The 16,534-nt window shown below is 39.0% G+C and overlaps 1 protein-coding gene across 2 annotated transcripts in view; it reads right to left on the reverse strand.

Moving 5' to 3' along the window:
* grik2 (glutamate receptor, ionotropic, kainate 2) overlaps nt 1–16,534 on the reverse strand; it is a gene marked incomplete at both ends in the record, with an annotated part of 185,142 nt that overhangs the window by 51,647 nt on the left and 116,961 nt on the right. For both annotated transcript variants that reach the window (XM_083900835.1, XM_083900836.1), the window contains 3 exons: nt 8,020–8,133; nt 12,794–12,901; nt 16,335–16,478. In XM_083900835.1, the coding sequence (XP_083756961.1) occupies nt 8,020–8,133; nt 12,794–12,901; nt 16,335–16,478 (366 nt within the window). The remainder of the gene's footprint in view (nt 1–8,019; nt 8,134–12,793; nt 12,902–16,334; nt 16,479–16,534) is intronic.

The following is a 16,534-nucleotide window of genomic DNA, read 5'->3' on the forward strand; positions in this document are numbered from 1 at the left end:
TCCCTCCACACTCCCTTCTACATTTCCACTTCTTCCTGCTCCCTCCACGTCTTTCCCTCTGCTTCATGCACCACCTGTCTTTGTTAGTGTGAGACAGTCGTGGCACGTGCCTCATTTCTTCAGCTCTCTCTCAGACAAACATAAACTAAAAGTGAATCATCAAGCAGGTGCTGTTTATCATATGAAAAAGAATGACAATAAATCATACATATATTGCAGCTCTGGCACAGTCGATTGGACGGAATTTAGTACACAGGCATAACATCTTTACATGAGACAGAAACATTTTGGTTTCATCGGTGGTGGCACGCCAAACAAGTAGGATGTTAAGTCGTAAACAGATATTGAGAATTGCTATTGAGTGGTAAGATTATAAAACAAATAACATAACAGTGTGACATCTTTCCTAACATATTACATTTTATTTTGTATTTCTACTTTGAGTGATTTTGACATTACCTTTTGGGAACTACTGTGAATGAACTGAGAAGTTGAACTTCATGGTGGTGCAGATCACAGCATGATGTTTGGACACAACAGCTAATACACTGTGTATTTCGTTGGCAAGCAGTTTAGTATTGTATGTGCACTACATCGTGTGCATAAACTGTGCAGAGTCAGACGCCTCTTCAAATTAGGTCTGTTTTTTTGTGTTATCTATATATGATCAACAAGGACTGCAAAACAATCTATAGTGATATTACTTCATTTTATAGCTTATTCATGTTCCATCATGTGTCGTTTACTTGATATATTTACAATATTAAACAAAACACATCAATGAACATCAAATTAAAAGTGTCAGAATGAGGAAAATTGCTTGTTTGTATATAAACCAAGTGCATAAGTTCTTCAAACTGAGAAAGAGTATAGAGTAGTAAAAATCGGCATTGCCATATGACATACAAAAAAGCCAAATAAATTTAAATTAGCAGCTATAGCCTTAATGTAACCACACGGCAGCAATCGATAGTACTATTGTTGTTATAGCCATAGTAACTGCTGTGCTGCCACATTACACCTTGGCACCAGCAGGACTGCAAGGATACTGATGTAATCTCAGTGAAAGAGTGGAAAGCAAGATCCACATACAGATCAATACCAGAGTACCTACAATGTCAACACATATAGAACAGATAATAAAGCAGACTAGTACAGTTGTATGTAAAACCCTGAAGGGAATATAAGTAAATACACCATCCCTTTTTTATGAACGCACATAAGCACAGTAAATGTAGCATGCGGTACAGTTTGGGCACCCTACGGCGTGTGAAACAGAAGGAGAGATTAGTTTCCGTTTGCCTTTTTTTAAAAAGAGAAAATCCTTAACCTTAAAATTGTATGGGTGTATTTGTCTCAACTATTCCTGACCAAAATATGGCCAATGATCCTTCAGTACACAATGGTCAGCAACTGATGACACGCAGACATTTTCATACACCTCCAATGCAACATCTATCAATGTTTGTGACACCAGGGTTTCCCTTCCTCTCTATTGCCACCGTAACTGAAATTCTGCATTAGTAGTGATGATCATTCCACACTTTAAACGTGCAATGGATGTTTATGAATGTGTGCGGGAGGGTCACTCACTGACACTGTCAGTATTGAAGTCTAAAAGAATGTGTCAAATGTTTCTTTTCATTTAGAAAACTATACCGTCCCTGAATAACTATTTAACTCATTTATATCAAAGATCTTAGTTCCAAAACCACATCTTGACATCAGTTTGTGTCTGTTGTGCAGTCAACCTGTCTCGCCTAAATTTGGAGCAGGCAACACATTATAGGTGATCAAACGCTAGGTCTTTACATCCCAGTGGAAAATAATGGACTAGTGCAAGGGGAACACAACAATTGGTCTTTTTCCTAAACCAGTGGAGATTAAGGCGAGTGAAGAGAGTATGAAGCAACTTGCAGAAAGTCTTGGTAATCCCTCTTTTCATTGACAGGTATCTCACACACAAATCTCCATCTTGCCTTCACATGACCCCGACAAACTATCAAAGTGAAGGAAAGGAGATAAACACGGCAGAGCGGTTGTTTCTGACGCAACAATGAAATTACATATATATGTTGTTTTAGACATGGCGTACTAGAATATCACTGACTTTCTAGCAAAACAAGCACTGAATTAATAATAATCACAGAACTAGCCACAGAAAAAGACAACAGTGTATTATTGTTAGTATACTGCATTACACTGTATTGGCTGATTCTCGGTAGTAAACAATTATGATCAGGATTGTAGCCAAAAAAAAAAAAAAATAGTGGTTCAATCTCTGGCGCCGCAAGTCTATAAGCTGTTGTATCATTGGCCAAATGTGAATGGGTATGATAGATGTGTGACAGTAAAAGCTGCACAAATGAGATAAATTAGCAAAACTGTAGGGTAAAGAAGCTTTAAGTGGCCATAAAGAGGAGAGAAGCGCTACATAAAATACAAACCATTTACCAAAAATGTGTTTGTGTTATAGTGTCGACTGTACATAGTGAGGTTGAGACATTAATGGACAGTGCTGCTTGTGTTTCAAATATAGCTTTAGTCTTATTTGTCTGAAATGACCCTTTTCACCATGGTAACAGCGCACTCCTCTCCAGCCTATTTAAAATATTAATTGAACTCTGTGTTTGTTATTTGACCCATCTGCCTTGTTAACCAGTAAAACAGCTGTTAGCTCTTATTGAACACATATGCTATTGTGAGCCCCTTGGCAACTCAAGACCTTTTTACCCTCTCTTAGCTGTGTGAGAATGTATCTACAATAAACAGTAAATGAACATGCAGCAAAGACAGATTTGACAAAAAGCATCCAGAACCGAGCTTCACTGAGCAGATGTGATTTAACAATGTGCCGCAACTGAAGAATAAATTGGACCAGGTCTGTTTTTCAATGGAGATGTTGATGTTCTTTGTAGTCTGAAATTACTGGCCAGTGACATGTGTCTGGCTTGAGGTGCAAGTTAGTTCTTTTGAAGTTCTGCATGTGGATTCTCTCTTCTTCAGAACAAGAAGCAGTATATTTTGGGGCTCATTTTTCCTCCTTCTTCACAGTCAACTTCGGTACACCTATTGTTGTAGTTTGGTCACTATTGTGCATTGGTGTATTGCAGTGTTTCAGGGACCCGTGTCCTGCAACTTTTAGATGTTTCCCTGCTCCACCACACCTGATTCAAATGAATGGGTTGTGCAGAGCTTAATGATGAGCTGATTTGAATCAGGTGTGTTGGAGCAGGGAAACATCTAAGACATGCTGGGCACGAGTCCCCGAGGACCAGGACGTGGAAACACTAGAGTGTTGCATAGCAGCAATGAGGAAAGAGGGACTTCTCACAGCTTGTGTTGTAATAAACACACCTGCAAGAAATATACATTAGCAATTTACTGCTCGTATGTAAAATGCCTCACATCTTCTCCACACACACTTTTCAAATACATACAAAGAGCCATCAAGTGGTTTGCGATTGTCACATTTTCCAATTTCAGTTGATGAAAGCTCTCCATTTAATTGCTATTGTTTTTCTTTGTTTTTCTTACTGATTATGTATTATAGATATGTTTTTAAGAAATACATTTAAATAATAATTTTGAACCAGAGCTAATGTGGCACCTGTCTGAAAATGGAGCTCTACCTTCCAGCATCCACAATGTCCACTAATGCTCGAGATCATTTTATCTCATTATATGTACATTTTCTCACTATGACTTAATGCTATTTTATCGCCTTACAAGACAAACATTTTAGTTCCTTTGCATGTACGTTTAGTAAGTTAGTATGTTCTTATTGGAAGAAAATGTATAACAATGTGCTGCAAGGGGAAACTCATCCAGTCAGTGCCTAAATTCATTGTACTAATGGATATAGAGCAAAAAAGAAAGAAAAAAAACTCTGTCTTCCATGAATAGTACTATGATCTGTTTAATGTCCCACAGATGATCTGCTGATAGCAGCATTGGCTCCTGCAGACATTAGAAAAATGAGATGCATTACACAGCACATAAACGCCATGATATGTAACACTAACAACATATGCTTGATATCTCCGGCATTTAGCTAAATGATGTTTTACAATGCTTATTTGTCAGTATGATCTATTGCAATTAATGTAATTGATTGTATTTATTCATTATTTCCCCCAACTTTATCTCAGTCTGGTGACAAATTTTGGAAGGTCTACCAGCTACAGCACCAGTTTGTATTTCTTAGCCCAAGACCAGCTGCCCCGAATATCAGCAGCCAAATGGAAACGAAAGTTGGTCTAAAAGCAGAGGTTATTTTCTTTTCAGGCAAACATTTTAATTAACAAGTTCAATTGTTCTCAGCCTCTTTTTTGGTTGATTTCACACAGGCCTACTTTTACTCAAGGTGTGTAGAAAATGAATGAAAATGTTTGACAACAAGTCTTACGTGTAGAAACCAAACCATGAATTAAGGTGTTTTATAAAGACGTGTATCCAAAGCCTGGAATAATGTATTCCATTGGGAGCTGTGAACACCTGTTTTCTGGGTGACACTTTTCTTCATTACCATGACCACACATATTTGTTTTGACTCAATCACACACACACACCCTCCTCATTCTGCTGTCTCTGATACTATAGTCACATTCAAGGTATTTCCTCCTGTGTTGATTAAAAAAAACCACAGTGCCCATCTGTTTTAGGGAATTGCTGAACTAAAATCACAGTGTATTTGTTATAAAGTGATTCTATTGATTTATGAAATACATCTTGTTCAGAAATCTGAAAATACTCAGATGGATTTATGTTTTGTTTGCCAAATGGTCACTGGATCCTTAAGCATAACAATATTTTTTTCTACAAAAAACATAAGCAAAGTATAAGCATCATTTGTTTCCTGAGGTACTGACAGATTCTGCCACCCTGCTGCACCCAGTCACCAATTTACAGTGCACAGTATTGTTATAAAAGGCATTTGGCAGTGGGAGCTAATGGTCACCAGACCTATGGTAGCACAAATATTGCTGCTTGCAGAATAAAAATGATTGAAATTATGATTTTACACAGCTACAGCTTTAAACAGTTAAGAACATTTGTCTAAGACGGTCACTTCATGTCCGCTGCACGCTGAATCAATATGAGATAGCATGTACAATGTATGTGTTTTCACACTGTGCATAAATAAAGAACTTGGTGCGAATGAACAATATATGTCAGTTGACCAGATTTTCATTAGGAAACAATGAAACCATGCTGTGCTCAATCTATAAAAATGTAAAATATAACCTTGCACCACACTGGCACAACTGATATTAAACCATTAAATATAAACTTTAAGTGGAACCACATCCTGTCCACAAAATTTATCAATGCTGCATTATTTAGTTATTTATTTATTTTCTGTGGGTTAACTGAGTTTCCAAATAAGTGCAGGCAACACAAGCAATGCAAAGGGCAGATCTATGCTCTCTCTAAAACATTACTCAGTATCAGCCGTTCCATTAGCCTTAAGGTACATCATAGCCACTGCGACATTATGCAAGTGACTTTTTAAGTAGATAAACTGTTGATAAGCCACGATCTCAACAGTAATTACATCATGTTTTATAGAACATAATCCCTGAGAAAATGGTGAGAAGCTGGATGAAAGTGTGCATCAATCAAGTGTAACAAACCTAATTATTGTCAGCCCTCTCCTCATTTCCTCGCTGCTCACAACCATCACACGTCTCCCCATGACTCAAGCATGATATGGCAATTACAGCCATGGAGAGTCTTTGCTAATAACTGCAATCCAATCACATCACAGCACGTGCCGAGGGAACGGAGGCCTGCGATAAATAATGACAACCCTCCATTTACTTGATATTGTTATTTTTTATGCTTGCCTCTTAAATAACAGGATCGTAAATTGTTTTTTTTCTGCTTCTTCAAGTTTCTCCTCCACTGTAATAAACTCTATTGTTTGCAAGAGTATAGGAATGTTCATAGACAGCCTGTGAAGCACAAGAGGTCAGAAAAATAAACTGTTCATAATCTGTTCCAAACAAAAAAGTGATACTAATGTGGAGTAATTACAGCCTGTGACATTTTAGCAAATGTGCTTATCAGCTTTCTTGTTGATATTAATGTTAAAGAACATTCTCAATGAATCTCTTATTAACGTGGTACGGTACCTTTTTAACAACATTAAAGACTACACTTTGGAAGTTTAATGTTTGTTGACAAAAAAACACAGACACAAATCTATATAGTGAGGGAATGTTCACCCATTCTGGAGGGAGGTTTCTTTCCCCCAGTTCTGTTCCAGTCTCACTTTGCACTTTGCCTTTAGCGTGATTGCATCATTACATGCTGAAACTTTTGCCTGGTGAACAGCTGTGTTCAGTGGCTCCCTGGAGACTTTTAATGACTATGAGGCAGACAGAAGCTGCTCACAATCGCTTAGTTGATGGGTGAAAAACAGGGGTGAAAGAGAAGCCCACGGTTAAATTCTGTGGATTAATCCACAGTCTTGATGTGGAGAGGACTCAAAGACTCCCTTAAGCCATTTCTGGCAAGCTTCAAGCCAAGTTTTATCAAATGTATAAAGTAAATAACATAAAACATAGTTTAAATCATTTTCCTCCTTGATTTTCAGTTGCATCCCATTATACTCTAACCTCTCCCTTTATTGATTGTTTGAAATACATTTAATTAATATTGGTCTGAGTTGAATTGAGTCAGGTCCTATGATACACGTATATGAATCAACACAAATATATTCAAATCTATTATGTTAACAGATACACTGATGTCAGAAATAACCGGAAAAGCCATCTAAAATTATGAATTAAAGCTATTACACATGTGACATGTAATAACTAGTATGTATATAATCAAACTCAACCAATAATGCAAACCCAAATGTAATAGTTTTGGAAGAAATACAGATCTAAAAATAAAGATATGACTGAATTACCTGTTTCTTTGGTCAGAAAGATAGTGATACAATATGCCTGATAAATTGTCCGGCTGGTAGGGAGAGCGGCAAACCATGAGATCCTATTGAACGATCAATCAGTCAATTCCCCTCGCCTAAGCCTTGTCCCACCAAATTGCAGTGCTCCATAGTTGCAAAGTCAACTGGCAGTTTGGGATGGCGGTGCTTTGGGGTACTGTTACTTCAGTTGATTTAGAGAGCAGCATCCCCAGCAAGTGCCCTTAAAGAAAGGGCATCTCAGGCAAAGCATTGAGGCATTTTTCAAAAGGGAGAAGCTTAAAAATAATCACATCTTTGGTTGGAGTGTGTTATGGCTGAGAGCTGTTCGAGCTGCCTATAATTGGTCCCCACATAAGGCACCATTACAATTTGATTTAACTTTAAACAGACATTTTAAAGCTAAAATATTTAATATACCCTTTGTCCGTCCATATAGAAGAAGATAAGTAACAAACACCAAATTGTCATTGAATATCAATGACTCAATTAAATCAAAATGAATAGTCCTTATATCCATTTACCTTGCTGTATTCAGGCACTATATTATGTTTAATACCAAGAATGTCAATGACAGTGAGCAGATAGCAGCAATTAATTTGGCCAAAGAGGAGAGAATTATAGATCTTGATGATCATAAGTGAGCTGCTTCTCTTAATTGGAGAGACCACATTTGCACCCGGTATTAACAGCTGTCCTGAGAGATGCAATCACAGGTGGACAGCTCTAAGTGTGACTGTTCACGCCTGGCATTCAAATGCAGATGTGTCAGTTGTTTGTATATTTTGTCAGAGAGAGAAAGACAAATAGAGGGGGAGTTAGTGAATATATAAGATTTTAGGTGTTTTAAAAAGTAAGCTGTTGTCAGTCATAATATTGTGGTGATGGCCACAGGTCATTGAGAAACTGAAACAGCCTCATATGAGCTGACTTCTTTATCCATAATAGTTCAGCATTTGAGCTTGGTACAAATGTGCAACAAACAGCGACTCAACATGAAAAAAAACAGGGAAAGTGTAGCAACGGTTGTCAGTAACTACTCATATGGATTCATGTTAAAAAAAATAAAAATACATTACCAGTATGGTGGAGACAACCAGGGACCGATTGGATAAGGAATCAGAGACATTAGTCGTCTTCCCCTTCTGGTTGTCAGTCATGTTCAGGCCACTTGGAGGGTCCCAGGTACCGATCTGTAAAACCAGACACAATCTATTAGCTATAATGCTTTAATCCTTTGAGGGTTGAATGTGGGCTGATCCCAGCTGACATTGGTTGAGAGGCAGGTTACACCGTGGACAGGTCACTACTTCATTACAGGACGGACAAAAGAGACAAAGTAGCACTCACATTCACACCTACAGGGATTTTGGAGTGACCAGGCAACTCGAGCAGCAATTAAACCTATATAAGACTAAGAGGCATTCACTAGACAGTAGATGATATATATATATATGTATATATATATAATGTTTAAAAATGGTATGTTAATCAAGGACTACATATCTACAGTATATTTAAAAAGATAGTTATTTTATATGGTTGGAAAATGAAAAAAAGGAATAAGAACTGCAGAAATATGACAGACAAGGGAATTAAATACAATGGTGAGATTTGGGGGATTACTGAACATTAGGGGGGATTATGTTTCAGAGGTTCAGCTAGCTTATATGACTTTTGATTAGTCTTAGCAGGTTTCTTGACATTTATCCATAGAGATAAATAATAGACAAGAACATCAACACTGTGACTGGACAACTCTGTCAGACCATGCAGTGCATTCAGTGACAATGTTGTACATACACTCATATTACTAACATGGTGACATTATGGCAGGGTGACATAAAACAAACAAACTGGTACGTTTTGGGGTGAGATCATGGATTTGGGTAATAAGAAGCCAACTTTGTCCATTAATTTATAATGTACAATAATTATATACAAAAAAACTGCAGCAGTAAACGGAACAGAACACAACTATTCTGTATCTGTAATGTTGCCCTCTGACCCTCCCTCAAGGACAAGGATATATAACCAGCATTGGTGCCAATCACATTATTTTCAGGTGCAAATGTAAAATTAGTATAAATACTGGACTACAGACATTTACGACCTGCTTATTCATGCAACTATTCAACCCGCGAATCATGTGACAGGGTTGCAGTTCATTAAATAGTCCATTGTTTTTAGATGTTGCCCTGCTAAAACATGCCTGATTCAAATGAGGGTTGTTGACGAGCTGACTTTTGAGTCAGGCGTGTTAGAGCAGGGCAACATCTAACACATGCAGGGCATGAGGACCTGGACTGGGGAACACAGAAAGAGTACAACGGAATTTAGAGGCAATGGAACCAAGAACAACATTGTGGGACTGCTGTGGACCATGACTGTCAAACACTCGGCAGTTGGAGAGTGAGAAGTGTGGCCTTTTAAGTGTAAGGGTACATTTGTAACACCTTTATATTCAAAGCTCTTGTTCTTGCCATTCACCAATTTACACCATTCACTCACTGCTGGTACAGCTGGGTGACCCCTCAGGGTCCAAGTGTGGAGAGCCACGCCGGTGAGCTGCACCTGATTTGATTACCACCTCAGAATAGATTAGATGAGATGACCCACTGAATTCAATCATTTTACCAAGTGGAGGAACATGGGCCATTTGGGGTTCAGTGTCTTGCCCAAGGACATTTTGGCACAAAGACTAGAGGAGCCAGGGATCATACTGCTGACCTTCTGATGAGCCACAGCCACCATAATGGTGCCCGTAATAGATCTTGGTGCACTTAAGGTCCTTTAATACCAATCGATCATTCAGAATGCCACCGTTGACCAGAGTATTGCTGCTGACCATGATTGCTGTCACACATTTACCATCTTGTAATGGTTTAGTATTGCTCAGTGTTACAAAACAAATGTTGCTTCCTCCTGGATTCATGACCATGATCGTGAGTTCAGCGAACTTCAGCATTGTCTCCAGTCAAAATCTTAGATTGGCTGCATTAATGTGCTGCTCAGTGACCTGCTGTGACTAAAACTATGACTTTGATAGAACATGAAGGCCTCAGCTTTCAGTGGGTGTATGGTGATCCTCAGGTAGGTTATTACCTTCCTGTGTATGTGTATCACTACAGAGGATGTGCTCAATTCTGGATACATAAAGAGAACAACATGGATCACCCTGAGGACACAGTTGACAGCCATACGAACCCTGGACAGTGTCAGGGGGCATTTTCTCCCAGAGTCCCACAGGGAATTATGTTACAGATGATGTAGGATCTGGATTGGCCCTGTGGCCTCCTGGTAGAGGGGAGCATGCTGCTGAAGGAAAAAGGTAGAAGAGGATGGTAAAGCTTTTGGATATTTCCGCGAGGCCTAACCTGTCTGCCTTTCTTCAGCACCACTCTTTACACCAAAGCACCCTCCCCCCATAAAACCCCAGTGATGCCTCGAGCATCACTGGAAGGAACCACAAACACTTCAACCCACATCAGCCACACACTCCTCAGGGCACCTCTGATACCCTGCGTGAGGGGCCAAGATAGGCTTTATAATTGCAAATCAACTTTGTAATTCAGGCTTCATGAGGCTTGAGGGCTTCTGAAGGGTTTTTTATTAATCGAGTAAATTATTCATGGAGGTGCCGGCTCACACAGCACACAGCACCCAGGACAGGGGTCAGGAGCTGCTGAGAGGCAAGCACCAGTGAGGATGCTGAAGTGTGAAGAGTAAGCACTTGCATGTGAGAATATTATTTGTATCAGCAGTGGTAGCAGCTTCTCTTTCTTCTGATAATCTAATGAATTTCAAATTAAGTGCTGAACACTGGAGAGATACTGTGCCTAACTAGGGATGTACCGATATCACTCTTTTCAGTATGGATATGAATACTTAATAATGTGATTACAATACCTACAATTACATGTTTACACCAAACCTCTTACACAACTCAGACTGAAAAATGCTAATATGTTTAATATGTTTTTTTTTTTTATATTGGGGTTGATGTTTGTCCAATTTTAGTTTTGAGAAGCATTTATTATAAACTCAATACAGACAAAGATCAATTTGGAATACAGAAGTGCCACCCAAACTACATGTTGTGGAAACTGTTGATATTAATGATTGTGGGGAATTTCAGAATTTCAGCAGTGCATCCCCTGAATAACTTTAGTGGGTCAACAGCAAAGGAACAGCAGCATCACAGTTTCAAAATGAATGAAGGCAGAAGTGCAAAACGACATTTATAGCAATGTAATGCACCATCGTCCACCAAAGCACTGAGTCATCCAATTAAAAAGATGCAGGGAATGTTCCTTGGAGGTCAATAGCAGGATAATTCTGCCTTTTGCCTAATGATCACTGTGATAATGTTACCAGCGTTGTAAAACCTTCACTGTTTCATGATTCTGCATCTGGTAAGCCTCCATACTCATAGATCTGTTACATGAACTAAACAGACTTCTACCACTGCAGTAGTTCGATTTTTCTCTTGTTTTCAGTATACACGCACTATAACTGTCAATTATTGTCATCTTTCTTTTATCCTGGAACATCACAGACTTTTCTTCAATGTTTGCCCTTATTCCACCCAGAGATAAGAGGGAAAAAAGTGCAGAGAAAATAATAAAAAAAAACTGCTTGGGTTCCTGACAAGCTTTGAAAGTAGTCTGATTTTCTTCTACATCTTTCTGACTTTCTCTTTTGTTCTCCTGTGAAAGGATGGTCTCAAATTCTTAAAATTATATTTCAGTTTTCATGAAGATTCTGAAAATCACCAATGTTTTATAAAGAGTTTGATTGAAAGTAAAAACAGAATCCCCCACATACTTCGACATGACTCCTGACATGCTGTAATAAAAGTATTATGCTATAATAAACACACACTACAGTTCACTTCATTTTATAAATGCATGATGATGATTGTGATATGGTGCACTGTGTAACCTATACCTCGCTAGTGCCCCACTGTCACCACCTCTGTTTGAATACACTACGTTGGAGCTTTGGTATCACTACTACATGCTCTGAAAAGTCCTGGAGCCATTTACATAATTAGACAAACTGTTAGCGTCTGTAGATGGTCTATGAGTATGTTAAATCATCTTCGTTTGTCTGGGAAGGTATGTTGGATTTGACAAAACATTGATTCAACTTTAAGATTAGGCAGCAGTAAACACACAACCCTGAGTTCTGAGATCTGAGATCTAAAATCACAATTTTTGTCAACGGACTTTGGTCTGTTCTCTAACAGCAAGGGAAAACAGTGAAAATATTATATATATATTAATGATAGTGTGCATTTAAGATGAAGTACAGTGGACTTTAGTTATTGGGTGTGCCTTTTGTTAATTGGCAAAAAAAAGATGTCGTCCCTAGGAGCAGCCATGTTTCACTGAGCTTGTTCTGACCTGCTTTTCTCAGCACATAGAGAGCACAAAGCACAAAGCACAGTACCCTGTATGCAACACACTGGCACTGTATAAGCACCTCATATATTAAACTATCCATTTATAATAAGAAAACAAAATGGAATCACTGAATTCAAATTGGAAAAATCAATATTAACCTCATGCTTGAAGCTGGAGTGAGTATCATGCCTTGCCTGGTTCATATATTCAATATATTTATTATCTCTCCCTATATATATATATATGTGTGTATGTATATATAGCTTTTATTCAGATTTTGTGCACAGGTTATTGTGACTTATGGACCTCCAACATGGCTGTCAGAGAGCAAACCTCTGTATCCCTGAAGATTTGTTTGTTTGTGTGTGTTGATCTTACATGAATCACTTCACGACAAGCACACTCACACACTCACTCACTCATATACAGACACACAAAAAACAACCTTCTCAAGTCCCTCCTCCTTCAGACTGATGACATCGAGGTCGAAGTCTGTCCTCAAACCGTTGGTCCGGTTGAAATTGATTCTCCCAGTCAGACCATCCCAGTGGGCCTAGATTGAGAAGTGGAGAGAGAGAAAGGGAGAGAGAGAGAGAATATCAGAGGGGATATTCAACAGTCAGTAAACCTCTGCTTTCAAATATGCTTTTGGTGTCACTGTTTGAAGAAAAGCAGTCAAAGAGTGATGACACACTATATTTTTTTTCCTGGTGTCACAGCCTGCTTCTGTTGGTACAGTTTTCCTTGGCATCAAGGTGCCTACACAGACACTGAGGCTGCATTTGTAACAGTGGGAAGGCAATTACCCAATCTTTACAGATATTTAGGGGTGTGATAGGATACAATGTAGCATGAAAGTGGCTCAGAGCAGTAAAGGCTTCTTCTTCCTCTCTCTCTCTTTCTCAGGCTCGGGAAATCATCAGAGAGCTGCATGGGAAGCCCAGGAACTTCAGGGCTTTTAGTTGGATGAGTGGGAGTCAGAGATTTGGAAGTTACTGACTCAGAAGAGTCAAGTGTGCAAGAAAGTATTTGTCATACAACTTTGACTCAGTGTCTGAATGTGCAGTATCTCTATTTATGCCAGTGCTGGTCATAGCTACATTGATATCTTACTCCAGCAGGGATTATCCGATACTCAAATGCTATCAATAGGCCAGGTCAGGATATGAAAATGTCTCAAAGATTGCCAGAAAATTACCAGATGCAAATCTCAGACAGGCTAGGACTGGACATAGGAATTGACATGTTGACACAAAGCACATCTTGGAGAATAAGCTATGTGGAAAAAGATTCACCGATCTTGTGATCCAACACAACAATAACTCAACTAAATCCAGCTGCCTACAGCTAACTTGTGAAGGTGACTATGACCTGGATGACTGAGAGCCTTCACAGAGAGCACAACCATATCCTCATTGTTTTGCTGCAGGTTTGGGTGAGAACTGGTTTACAGTAGGTGTTGTTTTAAGACTGACCAAACCTTTGAAAGCCTTTATTCAAATAAAGGTTGAGTATAGTTGTGCTGTGCTTTCATTTCACTCAAAATCACCAAGACATTTTGTATCTGTGGGAAAAACACATTTTATTAAAAATTCAATTTAATCACAGACACAGTCCAACCTTGGCTTTAAGGGGCTGACTTGAACAAGTCACAGTTCAATTCACAGTGCTGACTTTTTGTTTCGTGTGCCTAATAGCAAATCAGCTACTGTTCAGTACACACCAGTGATCCTGTGGTTCAAGGGCTGAACAATCAGAGGCAAGGTATTGGTCTAACAAAGCATTTTGACACAGATGCACTGAGTGTGATAGAAAATACAAAGGATTGCACTCCAGCGAGCAAAGTGGTTCTGAAATTGGGGTCAACTGACCTCCAGCGATTTACAAAGGTGTTCCAAAGTGACCCCGGTAAAATAAGAATATGGTGTTCAAATTACCCATGTCTACTAAAGATGGCCATTATTAATGCAGGCTACAATGATCTTAGCTTTGACAATAACACTATTCCACCAAGGTATACTGACACAGAGGGAAATGTTCACATTTTGTATCAGCAGTCCACATTATCTAACAACCAAGTAGGCTAATACATTTGTCTTATTCTTGCAGAGTTTGTCCTCTGGGAAGCATGATTCACTTATCAATGAAGATCATCAAAAAGAATGCTGACTTTCATAGAGATGTGTGAAAAATTGCATGGCATGATGCAATGGCAATAGAAAGCCACTTTTCAGTCAGACTATTCAAATACGCTGTGAGGGGTTTCCTGTACTCATCCCCAAGTCGCACCATTGAGGATAACGGTGAGAAGTAGCAAAATAATTTCTTTATGTTTGTCTATTTCAGAGAATGAAATGCCGAGTTCATATCGATTGGCAACCCACCGTTATGTCAATCATTGTTTTTTGATCGAAGCGGAGAGTTTGTATTCTGGCAAGTGCAGATTTGTTTTTGGGTTTTTTTATTTATCCAGAATTAATGTGGACCTGTATGGAGGTTTATCCACTGTACATCCATCTACACCTGAAACCAGATATGGATTAGATGGTATTAGCTGTCAAGCACATGGTTCACCAAAACCTAATACATACTGTGCTGTATCATCTGTTCTATTTGACTCTAGATCAGACCATTATTCACAAAATGTACAAACTGTATTAAATAATAAGGTATAAAGTGAGAAGCAGGTTAATATCCAAACCATCGCTCCCTGATGGCAGACACTTCTGTGTTGGCTTCACTTTCTAGGTCCAGAGACCACTTCTGTGTTTACAATGTCCTGTTCAAACTGTTAAATTAATAAACTCTGATCACATTAATGTATATTTAAGACTTCATGTGAACTGTGCATAAAGGCATGGGACATATCTAAGCTACACTAAGTTGAAACTATAGTAAATCATTCCTTCATGAGAGTAATACTGCTCCAAAATGATCATAAAGTTGCACCAACAAAATCTGAGCATTATAACTGCCATGCGCATAGGATTTAATGTAAGATTACTGGATTAGTTTGAGCAAGGTTGCCAAGTGAGTGTACTATATATCCAAATTGAGAAATGGGAATTCTCACTAAATGTGAAGTGCAGTCACAATCAGAGCAAATGTATGCACATTCCATGTCTCAGAAAAGACTGTCAATATTATCATGTAAGTTCCTCTGTACAGCAAAGATAGTGTCGCAGAAGCCTCTGTAGGTGCTAGTCATTCAGGATTAACACAAGTGCCGCAAGTGACTTTTCTGTATGTATGCAACTAACCACTGAGCAAAACAGTGTCATCTCAGAAAGGCTGGCAACCTCCCGTGTGACTCTATAGGCTTAGAGATTTTCACGTCAGAGGACAAAGATAGCCTAAAAGCAGCAAATGGAGAAGAGATAGAAAGAAGAGAAGGAACAAGGGGAGGGTCAGGGAAGAAACGATGAGATTTGCATGGTGACTGTGTGCTTAATATAGATACATCCAAATCTGTATGAGGGCCCCGAGCTTATCAATTCTCTTCCCATACGATTTAATGCTTAGCAGTCTTTTCATGATCTCTTCAAAAGAAAGAACAGAAGTTTAGAGAGCACTAAATATAGGTTTCCTAATGGCCAGTGTTTTCACAGATATAGCACTGTGGATTAACAGTCACAGCTCCACATAATGCAGCAAATTGTGGTGTAAATACAAAAAAAATCAGCTGAATTTGTGTTTATGTCTCTGCATGGCTGCTCAATGTGGAAATTCACAGAGTAAGCTCAAACATGGAGAGCATGTATGTGTATATGCAGACAAAATTTGGAAGTCGTTTTAATCTCATTTAATGAGAATAAAACGACTTCCATACATGAACACATAATCATTAATCATTTCCTTTTATCCATATTTCCGTTCTTCTGGTGGCCTTAGTGTTATTTACTTGCCCGCGGTGTCTGCCTGCCTGTGAGCATGTGTTGAAGATGCTGTGTGTGTGGAGGAGTTAGAGAGCAGGGAGCAGCATCTACCTCTTTGATGAGGGCCATGAAGCGGTTCCCAAAGCGCCAAGGCTTGTGTCGGTTGCACTGTAATGAGCTGACAGTGATCTGCTGAGACTGCTGCACAGCCACGGCCACCACGTGCACGGCATCATACATCAGTGCGGCGTCCGTCTGCGAGCAGAGACAGAGGGTAGAGACAGAGCTTTATTAACATGGAATGCAGCACA

Source organism: Microchirus variegatus, assembly GCF_963457635.1.
Source record: "Microchirus variegatus genome assembly, chromosome: 1".
NCBI classification, from domain to species: domain Eukaryota; kingdom Metazoa; phylum Chordata; class Actinopteri; order Pleuronectiformes; family Soleidae; genus Microchirus; species Microchirus variegatus.